Below are 24,954 nucleotides of genomic sequence, written 5' to 3' on the forward strand. Positions count from 1 at the left end.
TGTTTAAATGCTTTGTTGGCTTCCTTCCTAGTGCTAATTACAACTTAAAGCAATATTATTTATTTGTGATTTATATGGTATTGGTAATTCTGCCTTCTCTCCTCCAAAAGACAATGTAGTCTTTGAGGGTAATTATCTTATTTGATTTATCTAATTGTTTTTGCCTCTGTACTTGGGAGGGTGCTTGGCACCTCAAAGGTGACTGGCTAAAGAACTACTGATTCTGCTCATTCACTGAATATCGGGCTACATGGGTCAGGTGCTGGGTTAGCTCTGGGGAGTCTCAAGACACATTGCCCTCCAGAGGAATGCAATGGTCACTGGTAACATGAGAAATCAAAGGATCGTGTGTTAGCTTAACTGGAAATGTGTCTCAGTCTTTGCACAGAACATTGCATTTCTGAGGGCACTTCAACAAGCTCCTGTCTGCTCAGCAGCAGTGATGGCTCAAATGCTCAGGTCCCTGTCTCCCGTGTGGGAGACACGCATCGAGCAGTCCTAGCCCTTGGCTTCCTCCTCACCAGCCCTGAGGATTATAAGTATTTGAGGGAGTAAAGCAGCAAATGGAGGTGTCTGTCTCTGTCTTTCAAATTAAATAAATCAGCAAATATTTTTTTAAATGTGAAAAATGACATGAAAAGTCAAGTTTACTTTGATAGAAATAAATTTGGAAATCCATGCATAGTTTTTTCCTAATATACATTTTTCATGAACTTTTGGAAAAGTTTTTCTAAACAGAAATATAAATTAAATTCTAAGGTAAACAAACAGAGGAAGCAGTGACACACCCAATTCAATACATTTCCTGAATCTCAGGCTCTTCCCATATAAGACAAAAAGTCAAAGCATGGCATCTGAGGAAATGAGCCCGAGTGACCTCTTTACAGAGAAGCACATGCTCAGACAGCCTGTCCTGTCGTCCAGGGCCTGTGGCTTCCAGGTACAGTAATACTGGAGTGTCCACTTAAAATACACACTCATCCTTTGTCCATTTGGACTCTACTCCAAAACAAGCCTTTCCAACGATGACCAACAGGGCCTTTTAAGAGAAGAGTTCATTAGTGATTTGAGAGAATTGCCACTTTTTCCTCCACAGTGTCATTAGTGAGTTTTGGTGGTAGACTAGGCCAATCATTTTCACAGTGGTTACGTCATGCTTCAGCTGCTTTATTCAATCTCTTCTAAAACTTACTAGCTGGAACAGTATTGAGTAATTAAGTTAGATTCAGTCACCAAATTGTTCTTAACCAAGAGTGAGCATCAAATGTGGAAATTATTCAAAATATTGCACACTTACCCCTTGTTTCAAGCTTAATGACTCTAGGCCCCTACATGGGGTCTAGATGTATGCGTGTAGAAAAAGTTCCAAGGGCATGTAGGATGTATATTCCTTGTTAAAATTCTCTAGAGCAGATCTTATTATTTACATCGGAAAGGCTATTTTCAGAAAACTCAAGTTTACATTTTGGAAACTTTCTACACTAACTTCGCTGTGGTGATAGGGGACATAAGTCAGAACTCCAAATATTTTTAAAAGAGTCCATCTAACATGTCCTGGAAATTAATTTTTTTGTAATTTTCCATTGGATCCAGAAAATCAGAGCTGGCCATAATTAGTAGAATCAGGAAGGTAGTAAATTTATTTCTTTTTTTTAAATTTTTACTTTTTTATTATATTTTTGACAATCTTTACATAGTTAATTATGGTAAAAAGGTTCAAGGGCTATAGGGAAGTGGGTAAGACTATTATTTCCATATTGTTTCTTTCATGTATCTGAGGTAAAGAGGGATATTGAGGGAGAAGCCCCACCCAGTCTCCGACCCACCCCAAGTCCCGGATGTGGGGCATGCTCTGAGATACTTGCTTAAGTGGTTTTGATAGTTCACCAGCTATGAATCGCTGCCAATCTCGCCACTCCAAGCACGATGAGGTTGTTGAAGAATCCACTGATTGACATAGTCCATCATAGAGCCTCCATTTGCCCAGTATTTCGCTGCCAACATATAGCTGAGGTGGTGATTGACTTGTTCTGTCTTCTGTCTTTTTTTGGCTAGGGTTCTGAGTCCGGCATTTCGATTGGAGTGATCCCCAAAGAAACTTTGAGGTATTCCCAGACCAGATTCTTGTGTGTTCTAGCAAGCACAGGGCCCGGCACAGTCCATCACCACGATCAGCTGGTGGTTGCAATTGCTGGGTTGGTTCTGTTTTCAGTCCCGAGTTGCACTGGAACCAATGGGTGTTGCAGTCCAGCCTGGTTCTGCCCGGCACATACTCGGCCCTCACATCAACCAGTGGGAGCTGCAGCCTAGTCGGGGCGACCCACAATAACCCCCACCAGGCCCGCTCCCTACCTTGGTTTGCCAGTATGTGCAGCAGACTAGTCCAGTCTGTCCCACATCCCGTGGAAGGTAGTAAATTTCCTCAGCCTTTTATTTCCTCCCAAATAGAAGAACTCATGAATTATCTTCTTGCTTGTTAGATCTACCTGAAAGATGTATAGTGCTGGCAAATTTGACTTAGAAAATTAAATCATTATTGACAAGTTGCTGGACAACTATAGCCACTGCTGATATTTCATGAGACTGTATTCAGTTTTGCTGAGGAAGATGTTGCTGAAAGAATTTACTTGATTTAGAAGGAATTCTGTTATGATTCTCCACTGCATGCTTTGGGCTGTATCATAAATTAATATATCAACAAACAATTAAAAGAAATATGAGGGAGGCATTAGGCTGAGTGGATGAGTTTCTGGTTAGAATACCCTCTTTGCCCTCTCTTCAGTACTTGCATTGATGGTTAGCCCTCTTCCTGACTCTAGCTTCTTCGCAATGCAGACCTTAGAATGCAGCAGGTGATGACTCAAGTGCTTGGGTTCCTGCCACCCACGTGGGAGATCTGGCTTGAGTTCTTGGCTTCTGGCTTCAGCCTCGGCTCAGTCCCTGATCAGTGTGTACATTGGCAGATGTGAACCTGCAGGAGGGATCGTCCTGTCTCAAGTAAATACATGAGTTAAATAAAATAAAGCTACGCCCATCTGTGCCTTTAAATTGTACATGTGTCAAATGGGCTTAAAATTTTTTAAAAAGAAATAAAAAGTAAGAAGCCGGTTGAGAAGGTTTAAAAAAAAAAAAAAAGAAAGATGTAAGCAGTAGTGTTTGTGGAAGACAGAGAGAAGCAAAGTTTGGGTTGTAAAGTTGACAACCTTGAGAGATGGCCAGTGGAGAAGCAGGATGCACAAAGGAGTCGAACAGGGTGATGGGATTCTATTGTGGCCTTGTTTGTATAGAATAATTAAGCATGTGATCTCCCTTAAATAAGGTTATAGTGTAAAATACCCTCCAGTATGAACACAGTATGTAACTACATAACATCTATTGTGATTTAGAATCACAGAATGCTATTCGTGATTTCTGCCTCATTTTCTATTAAAACAAATGTAGAACTCAGGAAAAACTTGCATCAGATTAAGAAATTTAGAGGGGATTTTGTCAGAAGAATTTGTGTGTGTTGTTAAAAGCATTTTTAAGGAATGTAAAACATTTACAAAATTAGAATGAAATCCTTCAGATGCCTCACTTAAGATTCCATAGTTACCTATTTTTATGCAGTCTCATCTGAGTTAAATCTTCCACCAAATCCCAAGAAAACCGGATTATTTGAAGCAAGAGTCAACATAATATTTTTTACTGGCTACTTCAGTATGTCTTCTAAGAGGACTGCCTCCTAAAAATCAAATCACCTTATTATTACCACATTCAGGCTTATAGTGATTCCTTTATATCATCAAACCTAATTGTGTTGAAACTGCAATTGTTTCATTTTATTTTTTCTAAAATATTTATTTATTTGTCTGTTTATTTATTTACTAATTTGAAAAGCAGAGTTACCGAAAGAGAGGGAGAAACAGAGAAAAAGAGATCTTCAGTTCTCTAGTTCATTCCCCAAATTGTTCATACCCTAACTGGCAAAGACCAATGCTGGGACAGGTGGCAGCCAAGAGCCAGGAGCTTCATCTGTGTCTCCTATTTAGGTAGCAGTGACCCAAGCTCTTGAGCCATATTCTACTACTTTTCCCAGGCATGTTAAAAGAGAATTTGATTAGGAGTGAAGCAGCTGGGATTTGAACTGGTGCATAAGCAGGAAGCTGGATTGAAAATGGAGCAGCAGAGACTGGATTTGGCACAGGTCACTTCATTATGAGATGCCAGTGTTACAGGGGGCGCCTTAACTCACTGCACCACAACACCAACCCTCTATGATTTTTTTAAAGTGCCCTCATTTATGATAGATTTTACTCCAGCACAATATATGGAGATAGTCTTCATTCCTTTTTCCACTTGCATTGTGTGCTGCTATGTGACTGTCATCACAGTCCACTATGATGGGCATTGTTATTGATTTTGACCTTTTTTTTTCTTTAGCTTTACCAGAATCCTGACATAGATTACTAGAAGTGGAATTACGGATTTAAAGATAAAAATATATGCAGTGATGCTAGATATTGCCAAATTCCATCCCATAGTAGTTATATCACTTTGTGTTCTTTGGGTATATTTGAAGGATATTTGGTTGAAAGCTCAGAAAAATTTTAGGAATTTCTGGTGACTTCTGAGAAGACATCACAGAGGTGCCTTTTAATTTTAATATTAAATTTATTGTTTAAGAGTTTCCTTAAAATAAGCATAGGCTTCAGAGATTAAGCTTCTGGCAATTTCATTTCCCAAAGAAGAATGTTTTCTGTTTTTCTAAGTCGCTGACTCCTAGGACTCCCCAGCCTTTTGTGTGTTCTCCCAGAGCATGACCTGTGGGCACAGCCTTGTGCTCCATGATGCTGGGATACATAAATACATGCATGCAATCATTGCCTTCCCCACCTGCCTGAGACAAGACAAGTGGCCAGGTGATAAATGACTTGTTGGAGGACATCATGGAAGAGAGAGATGTTGTGAACTCCTGGCTGGGGTGGGATTTGGGGAATTGCTTTTAAATCACAGGTCAGCATTGGCGTGAAGTCCCAGCCCTGGGCTAGTGCTGAGACCCTTCCCTGTTTGTAAGTTGGAGAGAGCCTGCTGGTGTTTCAGAACACATGCCTGCTATGCAGCTGCCTAAAGCAAGCCTTGGATCTGTCAAGTTCAGCTCATCATTCCTTTGTGCAATTGCTTTCCAGTGACTCTTAAAGATTTATTTTTATTGGAAAGTCAGATATACAGAAAGGAGGACAGTGAGAAAGATTTTCTATCTGCTGGTTCACTCCCCAAATGGCCACAACAGCCAGATCTGAGCTGAACTGATCCAAAGCCAGGAGCCAGGAGCTTGCTCCAGGTCTTCAATGTGGGTGCAGTGTCCCAATGCTTTGGGCTATCGACTGCTTTCCCAGGCCACAAGCAGGGAGCTGGATGGGAAGCAGGGCTGCCAGGACGCAGCCAGTGGTCATATGAGTTCCCGGCACATACAAGGTGAGGATTTTAGCCACTAGGCTATCGATCTGTGCCCATTTCTCCAGCATCTTAATCTCATGAAGCTTGTTTGTAGTCTGGGACTCTCAAAGACGCACAGGTTCTGAGTTTGACCTTCGAACACCCTTGAGTTCCTGGCCTTGAGCTCAGTACTTGACAACAGTTAACCAGGTCCTGTGAGTCACAGAAAGTGCTGTGGGATTTTGAACATATAAACAGAGAGAGGAAAAGGAGGTGAGGGCATGGGGTCAGAGTGTGAGTGGAGAAGAGCTCCCTGGGGTCGGGTTATGGCTAAGAGATAGATACACACGTTCTAAGGATAGCTGCAGTGCGGGGGTACAGGATGGCTGCTGTGGTCCAGTGTGGGTAAGGGAGAGGACGCTGCTGTCCTTCTGGCCTTGGTTAGTCTTTCTTTTCTCTTTCTGATGTGTCAGTGACTTTCTTTGGACAGGAAGAATTCAGTGTTTCATTTTGGTTTTATAACTTTTGTTTGGAATTTCGGTTAAAGTACAGATTTTACACAGTACTTCATGGGGTGCTGAAACATAAATTAATACATCAAGCATTATTCTCTCATGGGCAGCTGAACAAACAGAAGCCCAAAGAAGTTACGACCTTTCACCAGGTTTTCACTTCCAGCGAGAGGCAGAACGCAACAAAAGCCTGGATCTTCATTGCTGCTGCCTTCACCAGAGCAGGGTGATGCATGTTTAACCAGCAAGTCCTGGGCACATTTCTGAGGGGGACTTAGCGATGATCACACAAATCAACACTTGGAAGCCAGTTCTGACTTGCGTTTTACGAGTTTTAAATATAGCATTATAGCCATTGGAAATAAATCTTTGGGTCCCAAATCTAATAACGTCCTTCAGCTCCCTTCTTTCTTGGGTTACAAAGACGTATTTCCCCTTTATTGCAAATTGAGCAGCAGCAGTTTTACTACACAGCCAGCAGTTGAGCAAGACAGCTTTAAGTTTCACACCTCTCCAGATTTGTCTGGAAAGAACTTTGACTTGGGGACATAGCCACTTTCAGTGTGTGTGCCAGCTGTGCTGCAGTGGGCTGTGGACAATCCCCTGCTGGGTCGCACCCTGCGCACATATGTACTCTGTATTTATAATCTCCTTTTTAGGACCAGATCTTTATGGAAAACGTGGGTGCAGTGAAGCAACTCTGCAAACTAACCAACAACCTAGAAGAAAGAATAGAAGAGCTAGAGATATGGAACAAAAAACTGGCCAGGCTAAAGCGACTCAACAGCTGGAAGTCTTCTGTCAGTGAAACCAGTTCCAGCAGGTGCGTCCAGCACTGCCACAGACATTGGGGGGCAAAACGAGACTGGGTTCTTTCCAGGTAACAGGTTCAGTGACCCTCTGGGTCAAGTAGAGACTGTGACTCTCTGAGAAGGAGGTCCCCATCCTCAGAGAGCATTTTGCCTTCTGTGGTCTGTCCCTTCTTTTCTCTGTGGCTTGAGAACTGACAAAGCCCAAGCAGCAGTTACAGGAAGTGCCCAGTTTTGGCAGGAGTGGCTTCTTTTCTGGAGAGGTCACAGTTTCTAGATTTAGGGAACTCTGATCCTCAAGAAAAAAAAAACTGATTATTGTTGCTGTTGTTGTTGTTGTTATGGAAAGAGGTAAGTCTACGTTTCCTATGGCTGAGTTTCCCAAAAAAGAGAAATTTAGTGTTTCATGCATCCATTGTGCCTACTGATGTCTCCCTTCACAAAAAGAATGCCTAATTGCCTGGAGCTTTTCTCTTCTCAAATTATTGTCATAGGAAGGAAAGTTACTTTACTGTGTTATGACAACCTGGGCCTTTGTCATATATTCCTAGAGAGAAGAATAACCTTTTTTTTTTTTCCTGTTTCTTTCTCTCTTTTCTTTTTAAAGCAAATTTAGCAGAACTGTTAGTGCATCTTCTACAAGAAAGACCTTTTCCAAAAAAGCCAATAAGGTAAATGAACTTATATGTTTAATGAACTGGGATGATATCTTTTATACTCAAGAAAAGTATTTCAGGAAAATGATTAAAAGATTTCCTTATTTATACAAAGTTTGCATCCTGCACATTTTCGGAAATTGCATACTAATCCTTTAATATATTAACTGTTTTTAAGCATAAAAGTTTAGAGAAATGAGTATAGAACATTTCAGAACTGCCTTGAGAGATTTTGTTCATATTTCCTGTTAGGTGAAATTAATCAGCCACTCCATGCATGGGGCCCTAAGCCATCAGATCTGCCTGTGTTCCTTGACCCCACTTAGTCACTTATCTTTAACTCCAGTAGATCCCAAAGGGCCTTCCCTTAATCCTCAAATTCCCCTTTCCCTTTGGTATTTGGTACTTAGCATGCAAAAAGAAAAGGATAGGTTTTCACTGGCTTGCAAAGGCTAAAATGTGTTGGTTTTACTAACAAGTAAAGAAAACTTTCATCCCTAGGATTACTCTGACATTGGAAATTGAAGGCTGACATTCATTAACATCAAGGACACCCTCTCCATCACAGAAAAGTGTTAGTGAGGGAAAAGCTGCAACCCTCCCCTCATGCCCTGCTCCCTCTGATCCACCAGTGACCCCAAAGTGGACCTCCCCAAGGAAGTTATTCTTGACCTTAACTACTACCTTGTTAAAGGCAACTTAACTGGTGCTTAAGCAACTGCCTACATTATTCTCTAAGCTTCATGCTGTACTGTGTTGCATAATTCTACTGAAGACAAGTGAAACATGTTGCTGACAAGTTTCTTGGTATATCAACAAGCACAAACTCACAAATAAATATACGTATAGAAGTATTCTGGGGACACACTGGGAATCAGAGCTCCGTATGGCACCCATCTTGTTAGGATTATTGGTAGGATTAAATGAGCTCACTGCATAGTGTCCAGCACATGTAGCTCAAGAAACACAACACTAAAAATATTGAGTAGGAAAAGGTGGTATTGACACCAAGCAGTTTGTGATTACAAGATAAAAGGAAGCCTGATAGGGACAATTTTGTTAGCTTCAGCTTCTTTAAATCCACCTTTCACCCAGAAGGTCTCTACTTGTTCCTGAATAATGAATAGAATGTATGGTCCATAGAGTAGGCCTTGGGTCTGTCTTGATGTATCCCTAGGGGCTAACACGGAAAAGGTGGTCAAGAAATATTTGCCAAACAAATAAAGGAGTGGAGAGTTCAGTCTGAAAATATTGCCTGAAGCCTCACGATTCCAGCTGAAAATACTAAGTGGTTCAGTGTCCGGTGTGTGGGCAGGGTGAGAGTTGAGATGTGGACACTGGGTCAGGGACTTAAACAAGCACGAAAGAGCATCCATTCAACCCAGAGCCCTTCTGATCACCGCAGACGCCCTGTGGGTGGCAAAGATGAGTCAGATGTGATCTGTTCTTCTGAGGCATTACAAAGTAGTTTGGGAGAATGAGAAGAAAACACAAAGCAAGGTTGTACCTGGTCGGATAAATGCTGCCCAAAGCAAGACAGGCTGGCAAGGGTGTGGAACTGGAGGAAAGGCTTCAAACAGAGGCGTAAACAAAGTTCTGGGAGCTGGACTAGGCTTTATTGAAGGCTGCCTGGGAACTGGTTAGGGAGGATAGATAAGGCTGGAAATACTTAGGGCAGGTTTGGATTTCCTGATAAGCCACGAAGACCCTGAATAATAACAAAGATTTCTGCACTATGTAGGATTTTCTTTTTTGTACTGAGAAAAGCGGGCAGTCCAGTGTTGTAGTTAAGAGTGCAGATTCTGGAACCTTTCTTTTCTCTTAAGAACCTGCCTCAGTGATTTGTTGGCTGGGAGAAAACACAGCTTTCCTGTTCCTCCTTCATCCTGTCTCTGAAATGGGGATGATAAAATGACCTGCCTCATGGGCTGCTGAGGATCACTGTGAAAATTGGGTCCAACAATAGATGTAAAACACTCAGAAGAGCAGGTGACACACCGTGTGATTTTCATCGTTCCCAGCATTAGTAAACCCACTGTTTTAGTTCTTCTTAGAGTCTGGTGTTTGTCAGAATCATCCCTGCAGCTTAACTAAGAATACAAACTAGGAGTATTATACTTGCCCTCAGTGGTGTTGGTAGCAGCTCTCTGCTTTCATCAAGTTGAATTTCCCTTTCCACTGCCACCACCAGCTCACTGGGCCATGAGGTCGTGGAAATACAGGTTGGGGGTGGAGTATTAGTGAGCAAAGTAATTACTGTGTTAGCAAGTGGATCGGCTTTAGCAGTTGGTAAGAAACTGGTAGAAAGCCAGTTCCTAACACTGGCCAAGATGGAGCTCGCACTGGAGGAGCCTTGGTGTCCCCTGACTGGGGCTAATAGGTCTAGCAAGCCTCTTCCTTTGTTCCTTTTCCTGTCTCCAAGACACCTATCTGAAGTTGGTGGGTGATTCTTGCTTCTAGTGGAGTTCAGAGTGAAGTGGAAAGGACTTCGAAGAGGAGTAGAAGGAGAATGGAGAGAAATGAACATGAATAAATACTTCCCATCATCTCACCATTTAGAGAATCTCAGTCCCCACCCCACCCATCCGAAATAAAACCTATCACAACAGAATTACCCACAGCATTTAGGTTTCTTACAGGCTTTAATGTAATTCTCATATATACGTGAATGTGAGAACCATGAAAATGTTAATTGTGCCTACACAATAACTTTGAGAAGTAAGCAGGATTTTTTTTTCCTTATTGTTCTTATTTCATTGGCTAGGCATAAGGATCAGTGACATTTACATTACTTAGTCTGGCTTCAGGTCTTGGACTGATGCCTTCTTGGTTTTCAGAAAGTTCACTTAAATTGATGCATTCACCATACCTCTCAGGGATTGTATCCTTGTCACAAAGAGCATGTTTAAGCCCTTCCCTTTTACAGTTAGAGATGGCCTAGCAGCTAAAATCCTCGCCTTGAATGCGCTGGGATCCCATATGGGCACCAGTTCTAATCCCGGCAGCTCCACTTGCCATCGAGCTCCCTGCCTCTGGCCTGGGAAAACACTCAAAGATGGCCCAGAGCTTTGGGATCCTGCACCCGCATGAAAGACCTGGAGGAAGTTCCTGGCTCCTGGCTCTGGATTAGCACAGGGCCGGCCGTTGCAGTCACTTGGGGAGTGAATCACTGGGCGGAAGATTTTCTTCCTCTGTGTCTCTCCTCCTCTCTGTATGTCTGCCTTTCCAATAAAAATAAAACAAATCTTTAAAAAGCAAAAATAAGTTGAACTGATTAGAAGATATTTCTTATTTACCTCTTCCCTTTAGTACCATTACAACCAACAGAATGATTCTACCCTGTATCTCTGGAAGCAAGCAAATGTAATACTTCCCACTGCACTGGTAGAAAACTCATCTTTTAGGAGCACCTGATTTAAGTGGGCAGGGTATGCACCATGTCTTCAGATTCCCCACAATTCTAGAACTATGTAGCCTATAGTTTTTAGCCTATTCCCTGAGTAAAAGATTTTTATGCTAATGTATATCAATCCAGAAGGTCTGTCCTATTCCTTTCCTAAAAACTGTAAATCACCCATTTTATATCTTCTATATAGTGTTGTATATGGTAGTGCTCACTAAATGTCTGATTGAATGGGTATCAGAATTAGTAAGAAACAGGCTCAGGGCTGTCCTTCTAAATAGGTGGGAGACTTGGATAGCAATATATATAAGGGAACTTCAAAATTTGTGTGGAAAAGTCACATGTTTAAATGAAAAAAAATTTACTTATCTGAGGAAGAGAGAAGGAGAGCCCAGGCTACCGTATGCTACTTCCCTAATTCCTCAAAGTGGTGCTAGGCTGACCTGAAGCTGAGAATCGAATCCGGGCCTATCCATGGATGACAGCAGTCTAACCTACTTGTGCTATCACTGTTGCTTCTCAGGATCTGCATTAGCAGGAAACTGGAGTCAGGAATCGGAGCTGGGAATCAAACCCAGGTGCTCTGATACGGGATACTGACCTCTTACTCCCTAGGTGGAACACCTCCTCCCCACATGATCTATTTTTACTGTAAAAATTTATTTTAGTTTATTTTTATTGGAAAGGCAGATTTACAAAGAGAAGGAGAGGCAGAGAAGGAAAGATCTTCCATGCACTAATTTACTCCCCAAATGGCCACAGTGGCCAGAGCTGAGCCAATGTGGTTAGGAGCCTCTTCTGCGTGTCCCATGTGAATGCAGGGTTCCAAAGGCCTGGGTCGTCCTCTGTTGCCTCTTCAGGCCACAGGCAAAGAGCTGGACTGGAAGTGGATCAGCTGGGACTAGAATCAGCGCCCACATGGGATGCCTGTGCTTGAAAGTGGAAGACCAGCCTGTTGAGCCATGGGCTACCTCCTTTTGCCCCCCCCCCCCATTATCTTTTTTTTTCTTTCTGAGACTTATTTTTCTTGGAAAGGCAGATTTATAGAGTGAAAGAGAAACAGAGAGAAGGATCTTCCATTCATTGGTTCACTCCTCAAATTGGCTCAGTGAGCGGAGCGGAGCCAATCCAAAGTCTCTAGGTCTCCCACATGTGTTCAGGATCCCATAGCTTTGCGCCATCCTTCGCTGGGATAGGAAGGCCACTGTCAGGGAGCTGGATAGGAAGTGCAGCAGCTGGGCCATGAACTAGCACCTATATAGGATCCTGGTACTTAAAAGGCGGAGGATTAGCCAATAGAACCATTGCATTGTCCCTTACCCACTTTATCTTTTAAGACCATTTCCTATGAACTTTATGAAGCACCTTTGTATGCTTTAATTACTTAGTAAGCTCTCATGCTGCAGAAATGTTTTCTGTAGTTCGTCATGATGCCTAGACTTCTTCTGTTAGGTATATACCTTCACATCTTGACAATGTTTTGATTTCCAAAAGTCTCCAGTTAAAAGAAGTGGACTTCAGGGTTCTGACAATATCTTAGTCCTTATCTCCCATAAAATTCAAGGGTGAATACCAGATGAAGGGCATAGCCAGTTGTCCTGCAGGATGTCAAGGAGAAGGAGAAGGCTGTATAGCCTGGATATCCAGGAGAGGGAAGGCCTGGAGATGGGCTTTGAAAGAGCATCGTGTGCAGGGAAGGAGATGTAAATCTAGGCAGGTGCAGGAACCAATCAGGGGGGGCATCGGACATCCCTGCTATGAGTTACTCCACAGATGGCCAGAGAATCACTGAGTTATCACTGCACCACTGACCCTCTTTATAGGTTTACTTTTCAGGAAAAAACCAGTCGTGTCCTAACTGGGTTTTCCAGACCTTGATTATAAGTCTGACAGCAGTAATGGCCTTTTGGTAAGAAAAACTTCAGTGTTATGCTATATCAAACTTTTATTTTTCTTCTCATCTCTTTGCACCCTTACTTTGGAGCTGGAACCTGTTTTCTATTTTACTGTGATGACAAGAAGCCCTGTAAACCAGGCACTGACCTCTGGCAACTTGGGAATGAGGAAGGCCTTCTAAAACTTACATTCTGAAGAAAAAGCACAGAATTTCTGCACTTGAGTGGGAGATAAAGGGTGACGGTTTTTAGTCAACTTTGGTGTCTTAGTGGTACCCATATCTTCCTTGTGTGCATGCAGGCATGCGTATGGTAATGGTGGTGCTATGTGTGTGTGCTTCATAACTTCTCAAATAACTTTCTTACAGTCTTTGTTTTCATTCCTTCCTGTTGGGGGGTGGCTGTGTGGAAAGTGAGAATGTGAAATCAGATACAATTCACTCCCTCTGGTCACTCATATTAATTGTAATTCTTTCAGATTCATAAGTGGATTTGCACCAAAGGGTCACCAAGGCTTGCAATATGAAAATGTAGCCAAGTCTGCTAGACAGTTAAACAAAGCAAATGCGGTGTTGACACCCATATCTGTCTGGGCACCTGTGCCCACTGGGTATCCTCTGCACTGAGGCAGGGGTCTCACTGGCTGGAAGGATGGCTCTCTCTGAGTCTCTGGCCTCAGGCCTCTTGTGGCTTCTGTGCTGTAGCCCAGCCTTTGAGCACCAATCCTCTGGCCTGTGCTCTTTGGACCTTTGAACTAGTTTTGGTCTGGCTATCCATGTGATAAAAAGGCTATGGATGCAGCTTGGCAAGTTGCTTTGTGAGCCCTGGGAAGGACTGGCTTCTGGACTGTCTCAGGGGAGACCTTCACGCTCAGAGGCAAAGCAAGTTCCAGGCTATCTCTAGCTCCGCCATCCCCTTTAGCCTGCCAGCTGTAGGAAGCAGAGTATGCACTCCTTGCCTACTGGCAGTTTCTCATGCCCTGCTACCGCCCTCTGGGTAGATCCCTGAGTATCTCTCTCTGTTGAGAGCCCTACCCTCTTCTCATACTCCTGAGTGTGCTTGCCTTCTCTGGCTGAGTTCCTTACATCAAGCAAGTGTGAGCATCTGCCAGGCGCAGATGTGCTTAGCACAGATTCCCAACCCATGGGAGCGTTTTAGAAGTCTAATGCTAAGATAGAGATTGTTTTCTAAACGTGCTTCTCAGATCTTAGATTACAATACTGGTGTCCATTAAGGCCACCAACAGGAGGCCTGAGGCTTAGTAGCTTGTTTCTGGCCTGGGGTATACCTGAGAGGGATCCAAACCAGGGTTTACCACTCAAGAAGAGAGCAGATAACTGATTCTGCATTCCTGCCAAGTTCTCTGGGCTATGCATTGAGGCAGATGCCAGGGAGGAATACGATGGAGAATTTAAGAATTAGTCACACAGAACTAGGGAGTAAGAGACTGAACCACAGCAATCACCAAGGTGACTCTTTCCATTCTGTCAGATGGCGTCTTTGAAACTCACACCACTTTCCCAGGTAGAGCTGAGCCTGCCGGCAGTCACCACCTACTGCTGAGAACACATCAGGAGTTCATTCTTTGCAAGTGGCATTCAAACACTTGGCAAATCTCCTTGTCTACAAGTGGCAAGATCTTCCAAAAGTTATGGAAAATGCCTATTATGAAAATATTATGCATGAATTTGATATGGGTGTGTTTTTGGCACCAAAATTAACTTATCTCTTAATTCCATTTCCCATCAATATTCTGAAGTTACCTAGGACATGGTCAACCCACTACTTCTGATGGGATTAAAATCAGGATTCCCATTTGGAGACCCAGATGTGAAATCCAGCTGGCAAAGATGTCTTAGCACTGCCTCACGTCCAGCACCCACTGGGACTATACAGTCCTTAGCAGACTTTCTGGGCGATTCCACTGTCGCGCTTTACATGGTGCCAAAGAGAACAACAGTGTGTGGATGTGAGAGCATGATTGGGAAGAGCTGCGCAGAGCTGAGGACCCTGAGCACTGGGGCTGGAGGGGGCAGGGAGACACTTTTAATATTCTCAAGTCCCCCAGCTGTCATGCCTCGCTTTGCCTTGCCTTCCCCTACCCACTTTTGTGTCTTTTGTTCTGAAAAGACAGGTTTGGCATCCACAGCTATAGACCCAAGCAGCCTTTCATTGTGTAGGCGACCTTCCCCAGCAGGCTGTGAGCCCTGCCCTGACTCTCCTGCAAGCAGTGGAGGACTGCCTCCAGCTGTGTACATGCTTCCTCTTGGAATCTTCCACTACTGACAGCTGCTTCTGTCTGAGACAGCTGGCCAGGGCTGGAGGTGCCCCAAGGCAAAATAAACAAATAGATAAATAAATCCACCAGCGTGCAGCTCCAGGGCTCCAGGAAGCTGAGGGCTTTTTCTCACCAAGGCAGGAATGCCTGTCTATGCTGGTTTCCCTGGTGTTTCTCTCAGCTCTGGCCACTCCTCCCCCTTTTCCCATCTGTATGGCCTGAGAGCATCCATCTCGGACCAGCTGGATGTGGGAGACCTGGAGACTCGTGTGCTATGTGACACTTTTCTTTCTTTTTCCCCAACAGTGCCTTGACAATAGTCTGCCTTTACATACTTAGCTTAAAAGACCAAGACCGACACGGCACAGATCTCCCTACCAGGTGAGACATATTCCTTGGGGGTGAAGGACTCTGGAAGTCGGCTTGCATGACTCTCTGTGTTCCCTTCCTAGCAACATCACAAGTTCTCGGGAGCCAGCTTTGCCATCCACAACCTCCCCTGAAGGTAAGGCCTTCCCATCTTCACCCTTGAACTTGTCAGTGTCTCCTGGGAGCTGTCAGCACGTGAGGCTCTGTCAACAGGAGAAACCAGCCTTTCAGGTTCACCCTGTGGCCTCTCTCCTTTCTGCCCACTGCCTCACAGCACCTCACACTGCCCTGACAACTACACAGACCTACCTGCCAGTACCTGAGATCACTTTCTGTGAGATCCTGCCCTGTCAGGAGACCAACTGCTGCCCCATCTGGAGCGTGAGAAGAGTCTCTCCAAGTCCTTTACAAAGCCAGACCACAGAGACCGAGAACCATCGCAGCCAGCAGGCAGGTAAATGACGAGCACAGGCGGACGTGAGGCCTTTAAACTTGGGGCTTTTTCCCTTGTCAGCATTTTCTTGGATCATCTGTTAGTCCTTCCATGCTTCTACTTAGGGTGGCAAAATCTTCAACCACACATATACACTAATCGTGATTTATTTATCATATTGAGTTCCCTCTCTAGGGAGAAAATTTTGCTTGATTCAAGTCTTCATGATTTCCTCTGAGAAATTCCACTTTCGCCAGGAAGATAGTAATAGCACCAGTGAAGTAATCATGGGCATGTGGGTTGATTTTTTTAAGATTCATTTTGAACTGAAGGAATGACATGTCTGGGCTCTCCACCCAAACCAACCAACTAGGGAAGTTATAATTAGAGCACAGGATGAAGCCTACAAGGCTGACATTTCTCATCTCTACCTTCTAGGGGCACACACACGCACACACATGTGTAATGCATATGTAATTTTTTCAAGTAACAATTGTCATGTTTAAAAAGCTATAGAAAATTAAGGGCTACAAATGAAACTCTCCCTGATCAAACAGGGTTCTCCCACATGTGTAATAATTTGTGACTTTTCAAAATTTTCTCCTATACACATATATTAATGTGTTTCTAAAATAATAGCTAATAATTACAGTGTTTATAAGTGTGACTGCACTACATAGCAACTCCTAGTAATAGTGATTTTATATGGCAAAAATTTTATTCCTAACCACATAGGTATCAAATCTGAATCAAAATCACAATCTCATCTTTGTCATTCACTGCTCACTTGGTGGATACTCCACCTGAATACATGATTCCATTATCTCTGTAGTAATGATATGAGAACAAGACACACTGCACCGGCTCTTAGAATTTCCACCTAGGCATAACGTATATTATTTCTGCTTACACTTCATTGGCCATATCCAATTTAAAAACAGATAGGAAAGGGCAAACTTGATGTGTGCTTGGAAGGAAAGAAGCCAATGTATTTGTAAGCATACAAATAGAGTATGATCAGTAGTTGAAGTTTTGAGGGCAGCAATGTAATTCCCTTTTTGTTTTAATATTATTCCTAATCTTAGGTATGTAACATTTGCAAATCATCATTATCATCACATCATCATCATTATCATTATCAACATCATGCACTGAGGTGTTACTCTCTGCCAGGTACTGTCAAAGCAGTGGACATGAATAAACTAATTCTCACAAGTCTACAGGACAGTTAACTGCTCTTATCTCCATTTTTTCCCAGTGAGTATCCTTGGAATCAAGATCTTTATCCCCTATACCTGTAAGAGGCAAAATTTGGCCTGTTTTTTTGTAAACAATTTTTGAATAAACTTTGGAATAGTGCAATAGTATAGAGTGAGGATAAAGTTCTTTCTGAAGAAAGGAGTTGAAGTCATAGTCTTAGTGTTTTTTTAGTCCCTGGAACTTTCAGTTCTTAGGGAAACACATGGAGAAAAGGGGTGGTAAACCCTATTCTTACCTCCAGAGTCCCATGGGCACACATGCTGTCCTTTTGTGGGACTGGTCCTTAGCAGGGGTCCTTTTCAGCCCAGGGATGAAAGCCATGGGCTGGCCCACTCTTCATTTTGTAGGATGTTTTGGCCCCTGAAGAGATGCAGTCCTGCAGCATCCAGCTCTTCATATCAAAGGGATGTAGGGATAAGCAGCCCTTGTCAAGTCAGATGAAGATTTGCCGCTTTTACCCCCTTGACAAGGAATGTCTGCTTGTCTTATGATTCTGTATCTATGGGAATTTCCTAAAGAAAGACCTGCCCCAGGTGCCTGGCTCTGTGCCACTGGGCAGAACCAGCAGTGTCTACCTAAAAATGAAAAAAATATTTTTAAAGTTTTATGTTATTTTATTAGAAAGTCAGATATACAGAGAAGAGAAGAAACAGAGAGGAAGATCTTCTGTCTGCTGATTCACAACCCAAGCAGCCGCAATGACCAGAGCTGTGCTGATCCAAAGACAGGAGCCAGGAGTCTCTTCCAGGTCTCCCACATGGGTGCAGGATTCCAAGGCTTTGGGCTATACCTGACTGCTTTCCCAGGCCACAAACAGGGAGCTGGATGGGAAATGGCGCCACCGGGACACAAACCGGTGCCCATATAGGATCCTGGCATGTGCAAGGTGAGGTATTTAGCCACTAGGCTACTGCACCAAGCCCCCTAAATATGAAAGCTTTAGACTTCATGATACATTGGGAAAGCTGTCCCTTCTTTCGAATGAAAGAAAATAGAATGTAAGTGCTTTTGATTTTTTTTTTCACCTTCAGGAAGCCTGAAAATCTGGGACATGGCAGTCATAGAATGTCAGAGGTCAGGTATGCCAGGAGTACCCTAATGTTTTGACTGTGGAAATCTATTATTGTTATACTTCCATAATGATTTGATTGGGAAAAATACATAAAACAAAAGGTGGCTAAATTTCATTGAGCTTTTTCATTTCATTATTTTTATAGTAATGACATTTGAACTATAGTGCACATCTGTGGGAAAGATTTTACTTTCCATGTGCACAGACAACACCACAGACCCCAGGGTCTGCAATTACCAGGGGTTCCAGAAGACCCAGGTCACAAGGACTTGATTTCTATCAACTTGCCCAGTTTACAGCTGATGAGGTGGAGGCACGGATCTTGCTAAAGATTCCTTTGTTGAATTTCTTGCACAGTTGGAATTGGAGTCCGGATGCCCTATTCTCTTTCTCTCCCACTGGGGATTCTTTTCCTCCACTGCACTGCCTCCATTTATTTGGACATTGAATACACTTGCACCAGACGTCAGCTCTAGAGGATGTAGGGAGTACCCAATGCATGGATGTAGGAAGGTTCCTGCATACCCTCCGCATTGCCAGATTTGCATGTAGCCATCGAGATGTCCCCAATGTGGGACAGTGCTGAGGATTTGAGCACAGGTTCTCTGTGCTGCAATTGGTCTAGTTTTCCTTCTTCCCAGGACACCATGTAATACTGGAACTCCTGAATACAAATGAGGAAAACCAGGGAACTCTTACTTCAACCAGATGTTTCTAAGGCATTCAAGACCAACTAAAACTGAAAAAATAAACAGAAAAGAGAATGCAAGGGTAAAAAAAAAAAGCTTAGGAAGATTCTCAATGGGATGCAGAATAATATCTAGCAATTTAATAATTCCCAAAACACATTGATGAGCCTCCTCTATGAGGAGTAGGACTACAATAAAACAATTGAGCAGAAATCAGCATTTTTATGATATACTGAGCTCAAGTCATTGTCTTTGGAGGCTAAGTTGATTATGTTAGCCTTTATAAAGTGTCTTTCATAAAAGTTATTCTTCCCTTCACGTAATAAAAGTTTGGACACAACTAATGAGGGTGTGAAAACTATTTTGGAATATTGAACTTGTAAGGAGCCCTTGTATGTGATGGATTGGGTTTTCATCTATGAGACCAATAAGGGTTTGACAGGAGAGGTAGATATTAAAAAGGCAAAGAGCCTGATTGGGGGGGGGGTGTGGATTTCTGTGTAATTCTATGGATTATAAAGTATTCGGTTACGATTTTTACAGAATATCACAAAGAGCATCATTCTGTTTTGGAGTTCAGAGCTTAGAGAAGAGCAAAGGGAAATGATTTCCAGAGTTAAAGGGGGCCTCGCTGACTTCTTCTTGGCATGAATCTGGTTCAGTCCATGGAAGAGAATGATATCCATGATGCTGTCCTGGGACACAGCCCTCCACCTAGCTTTATATGTAATTCACTATACACCTTCAACCACACCAGATATACTTTGGTGACATGCCATCTTAACTGTCTCCTCCAGAAGTTTCCAATTTAGTTTACTGGGAGATCTTATCTGCCAACTGTGAAATACATCTCCAACCTTACAGCAAAAACCAGCAGGCACGCATACCAAGCTTATAGTGAATATTTTTGGAAGACATTTATAAAATGAGGGCTACCCCTGTATGACTAATGCAGGATTTATGCTTTTCCAACAATCAGCCATTCCAAGTTGAATAGTGTTACTTCAAAGATGTGACAAACTGGCAGTATTTTGTAAGGAGATTTCAATTTTATTTTTCTTCTTTTGAAAAGTATTTCCATGATTCTAATCCCAAAATTATTTCTTCTCAGCCTGATCTTTCTGTTACTATCTTAAAAAATACTTTATCCCAATAGGCTCAATTCTGTAGGATTCTATATCTCTGGGAACCTGAGAACATAGTTCTGTGGAAATAGACAAATCTGTAGTTCTCTGGCTAGGGCGTAATATCCTGGGCCCTTTCCCTGCAAATTCAGCAGGAAAATAAAACAAAAGATAGGCAAAGAAAACAGGTAGAGTGGAAAAGCCCCAGTTTCTATTCTTTATGCCTTATTTGCCTTTTAAACTTACAGCCTTATGTGGGAACAGTAAGCAAAATTCAGTAAGAGGAGGGTATTTGAACATTATTACTGGAATAGCTAGAATCCAACAACTCTAGAAGCCTTTTTGGGTAACATTTTTTATATTTTATAAAAATGGAAATGGACGCTGAATTTTGTAGAAAATTCTTACATAATAATTCCTTTCTTCTTAATGGAAAACATGATGGTGGACAGGATGCTTAGAAGTCAGTCCTACCTTTGGGTTCTGCCCCCCTCCTATTTGATAAAGGAGCGCACTTCTCATAAATATTCTCTAGTTTCCTCAATTTCCCCTTCTCCATTTCCTCAGAAGTTTCCCTGTGAATATAGAAGAAATATTTTTTGGAGGTTCAGCCATTGACCTTCCTTCTCTTCTTTCCTCTTTCCCTGGTTCTTTTCCCTCCATCCTTTTACAAATGTTTATTAAACACCTACAGGTGAGCTTGGCACTGTCCTATCAGGGAATACAAGAGGGAGCAAGTTGTGGACTGTCTAGGAGCTGACAGTCTGATGGGCAGACAATAAACAAACTTCTCTACTTGCTGAAAGTGGGAGGAAGGAGTAAGTAGCACAGAGATGCCCAGGAGAGTGATTGGACTCAAGTATTGCACACCACTGATTTTTCTTTCTTTCCCAGAATTTGACAGGGAAGGTTGAACATGGATCTAAATCTACAAATATCGTAAAACATGACTGCCAACAGTTTATAAACTTCTGTTAATTTTTTTTGCAACCCACTAAATGGTTGATTTCACTATCTGCTTTTTGGGTTTTTTTTAAAGATTTATTTTATTTTTATTACAAAGTCAGATATACTGAGAGGAGGAGAGATAGAGAGGAAGTGGAGCTGCCGGGATTAGAACCAGTGGCCATATGGGATCAAGGCGAGGACCTTTTTCCACAGTTGTAATAACAATAATCTGAGTGATAACTTTTTCAAAATTGCTTGCAAAATGCCGTTTAAGATACAGTAAGTGGACCAGCCCTTCGATGACTCTGGTCTCATGCAGTGAGCTCATTCCTGTCTTCACCTGACTACAGCTTCATTCTTACCCTACGCTTGAAACAGGCTTTCCCCTCTTCCCCTGACCATGCCCCATGTGCAGCATAGGAAAATTGCTGCTGCTAGAATCAGATGATTTGGACCAGAACTATTCCTCTTCATTATGACCCCCACAGTGCCTCTCTTAGGTTACCTTTCAAACAGGGATAACCTTCTTAACTAAGTAGTATGTGATAATGCATAAAAAGTTGAGTTATTGTAATTACCCTTCAAGGCAAAAATGCGTAAATTTTATAGAATTTTCTGCAACAGGGAATGGTCTCTGACCTAGTGGTCCGCATTCCAGAGTGCCTGGATTTGATTCCCAGATCTGACTTCTGACTCAAGTTTCACATTGATGCAGACTCCGGGAGGCAGCAGGTGATGACTCAAATAGTTAGGACCCCACCATCTACATGGCAGACGTGAATTGAGCTCCTGGCTCTTGGCTCTGGCCTTAACTCTGCCGTGGCTGTTGTGGGTATTTGAGGATTGAGCCAGTTGGAAGCACTGTCTTTCTGCTTCTCAATTATTTTTTAATAGGGAAGAATTTTCCCAGGGCAGGTATTGTGGCACAGTGGCTTAAACTGCTACTTGGGATGCCCGTATCCCATATTGGAGTGATAATTCAAAACTCAACTACTGGTTGCTTCTGATGAAGCTTCCTGTTAATACATCTTGGTGGCAGCAGATGATAGCCTAAGGACATGAGTCCCTGTCATGTACCAGAGACACTTGATGGAGTTCTTGGCTCCTGGCTTCAGCCCAGTCCAGTCCCAAGCATTTGTGAGTATTTGAAGAATGAACCAATGAATGAGGACCTCTCTCTCTCCCTCTGTCTCTCTCTGTTTGTCTATGCTTCCTTCTCTGCCACTGTACCTGCCTGATAATAAATACATCTTTATATATGTATGTCTGTATAATTTTAAAAAGAATTTTCTCTAGCTTTTGATATTCAGGCTATTAAGTAATTAGGAAAGCACAACAAATTTGTAAGTTGTACTTATCTTTAGAGACCCCAAACTCTATTTGTGTAGAGAAGGTTAGCATTGTATTATTCTACTGTTACTCTTTTTCTTCATTTTTACCTACTCTCTTCACTGCCCTTGAACTACACTTCTCATCTAAACAGGATATTTTATCTAGCATAGAGACCACAGAAGTAGAAAGGGTTGAAAACTAATGGGGTCCAATATCCACTCAACTATAGGCTCTGGGTTGAACCCTGAAGGGACTAAACCAAAGAATTCCTTCTCCTGCTTTCCTCTTGAGTCTCCTGGAACACATCAGAAATCAGATTTCAGACATAACTGTTATTGTTTTCTTTCTCCTTCCAACTTTCCAAATGTCCAAATTTTTTTTTGACTTTTTTTTTTATTATTTAAAATGTCCTGTTTTTAATGGTCTTTGTTTTCACTCAGAAAAGACAATAGGATTCGTGGATATGCCTTGCTTCTCAGCCAGCTCGAGGGAGGCAGGTCTGGACTGGGCAGAATAATTATCTCCAGGTGTTACACTCACTCAAAAGATAGAATGTGCATCAAAGAGGCAGCCAGGAGAAGACAAATGCTCGCTCAATAAAAACTCATCCAGAACCACCCGACAAAGGAGGGAATGGCTCTCCCTAAGAGTCAGTGAGCCACTTGTCAGTGGAGGTATTCAACAGTGATTCCCTGAGGACATACTCACATTTTGTAATACAAGCATGTGTAGTCTCCAGATAGTACTAAGGTGCACAGAAAAGAACCCATGTGATCTAAATCTGATGATTTTGATGAAGAGTAGCTACTAATTAGAAAGACAAATGGTATCCTAATATGAACAACATATTGTGCCAAGAGTTTTGAAGAATTCACAGTGTTAATAAAGGTTTGCTACCTCCAAGTTGTCAAGAAAAAGCAAAAATATGTGAAAAAAAAAGCTAAGTAATGATCCAGAGATTATATGCCCTCCCATGGAGTGACACATTTGAGTTGATGGCCATGTAAGGTACTTCAACAATAAATGCTACGGCTCTGGAAAGGTAGGCGCTGGGAGCAGCAGGACCTAATTGTGCATGATAGCTTGGTTTGTTTGGACTGGCATGACAGAATTCCTGAAGTGGCTTAAACAAAAGATAATAAATATTGTCTCTGTTATGGGGGCTGAAGTCCAAGATCAAAGCGTTAGAAGACCTGGTTTGTTTCAAAGCCTCTCTCCTGGGCCTGCAGATGGTCACCTTATCTCTGTGTGCTTTCGTGATGGTCTTTCCTCTATGCTGTGCCCCTAGTGTCTCTCTACAAGGACACAAGATTACATGAGGGGCCACTCTAATGACCTCATGTTAATTACCTCTTTAAGGACCCTGCCTCTAAATGCAGTCACACTCTGAAGTAGTTGGGTTAGGACTGCAACACTGAGAGAGTATACAGTTAAGTCCATAACAAATGGATAAGGGTAAGGAAAAAACGGATGAGCAAGACATGGGTTAGAGACCTGAGGGGTTGATAGAAAGGGAGCAAAAGGGTGGAGAGATATTTAGCTGACCCAGAGAAACTGAGGCCCACATGGGATTTCCTCTGGTCTCCTCCTGAACAAGGCTTCAAGACTCATGGCCCTTTTTTCTTCCTTAGAAGACACAAGCAAATCATTCTTGCAAAGAGATGTACTCACCAGATCTCGCTGGGGAAGTGACTGTAAGTTGACATTTAAGTGACATTCTTCCCTGGCTCTGTAGGGCCAGACGGCTTTACAAGCTGGAAAGGCATTCCGGAAGTGAGGAGCAAAGACGAAGGCACACCCTGCCTGCCACCTACACGCAGGGATTGCATTTTTACAATGGGTGCCATCCCCACAATGAAGAAGGCCTTAGACGTGGTTACTGCCTAGCAGAAGTGTGATGGTTGAGCTCTGTGGATTTTAATAGTGCCTTTGAATTTCCTGCCCCCTCATTCTGACTATATTTTCAATTTGTTTTCTTTTCTGAAACAAATTGCTTTTCAAATTGCCTGCTCAATTTCAGTACATTTCAATTTTGTAGGATTTTTTTAGCTCCAAAATTTCTTTTGGATATTACAAGGACAGTTTATTGGAGCCTGGATTTTTATTAAATTTTACCATCACCCACCCCTCCCAAATCCCTTCCCCTCTCTTTCCCTTTGTTTTTCTACGTGAATGCAAATGAAATCTGCTTATGTGGGAAAACTCATTTCACACTATGCAATTTAGGGGGCGGCACTAGAGTGTTAACACCTTGCCCCTGTAGAAGAGTTTACTTTCTTCCGTTTCTTCACAATTCAGGGATTGATACAACCATCAGTTCTATTCAGATTATGGAAATCCAGCAAATAATAGATCACCGGTATTGCAGTGGAAGCCTCCAGTGTAGGTGGGTAAGCCTACTCTTTATATCCTAGTTGTTTCTGGAATTTACCCAGGGCTCTGGGTTTTTGAAACTGGTATGGATGCTAGAACGACATGGTGAAATCAGTACATGCTTACGTTGCTCCTTAATTGAAAATGTATTTGTTGTTCAGCGGACAAAGAGATCATATAACGATTGGTATTAGCAAATGTCAACAAAGCACAGCCCCCATTGACTCTAGTAGTTTGGTTTAATTAGAAAGTCCAAAGCAGAAAGCCCAGGGAGCAACTTTGTGGGTGACTCTTGGGGGGTGGGGCACAGTACTGTTAGGCCCAGAGCTGCTGGCAGGCTCTGGATAAAAAGGACAGTGTTACTGATGGCTCCAGGTGATGAG

The 24,954-nt window shown here is 42.6% G+C and overlaps 1 protein-coding gene across 1 annotated transcript in view; it reads left to right on the plus strand.

The window, feature by feature from the left end:
• MYRFL (myelin regulatory factor like) overlaps nt 1–24,954 on the plus strand; it is a 112,176-nt gene that overhangs the window by 81,562 nt on the left and 5,660 nt on the right. Inside the window, exons 14-21 of the mRNA XM_058673764.1 lie at nt 6,590–6,753; nt 7,347–7,410; nt 12,622–12,707; nt 15,278–15,352; nt 15,424–15,476; nt 15,615–15,794; nt 23,830–23,892; nt 24,497–24,584. Coding sequence (XP_058529747.1) covers nt 6,590–6,753; nt 7,347–7,410; nt 12,622–12,707; nt 15,278–15,352; nt 15,424–15,476; nt 15,615–15,794; nt 23,830–23,892; nt 24,497–24,584 — 773 coding nt within the window. The remainder of the gene's footprint in view (nt 1–6,589; nt 6,754–7,346; nt 7,411–12,621; nt 12,708–15,277; nt 15,353–15,423; nt 15,477–15,614; nt 15,795–23,829; nt 23,893–24,496; nt 24,585–24,954) is intronic.

The sequence above is a fragment of the Ochotona princeps genome, chromosome 15 (assembly GCF_030435755.1).
Source record: "Ochotona princeps isolate mOchPri1 chromosome 15, mOchPri1.hap1, whole genome shotgun sequence".
NCBI lineage: Eukaryota > Metazoa > Chordata > Mammalia > Lagomorpha > Ochotonidae > Ochotona > Ochotona princeps.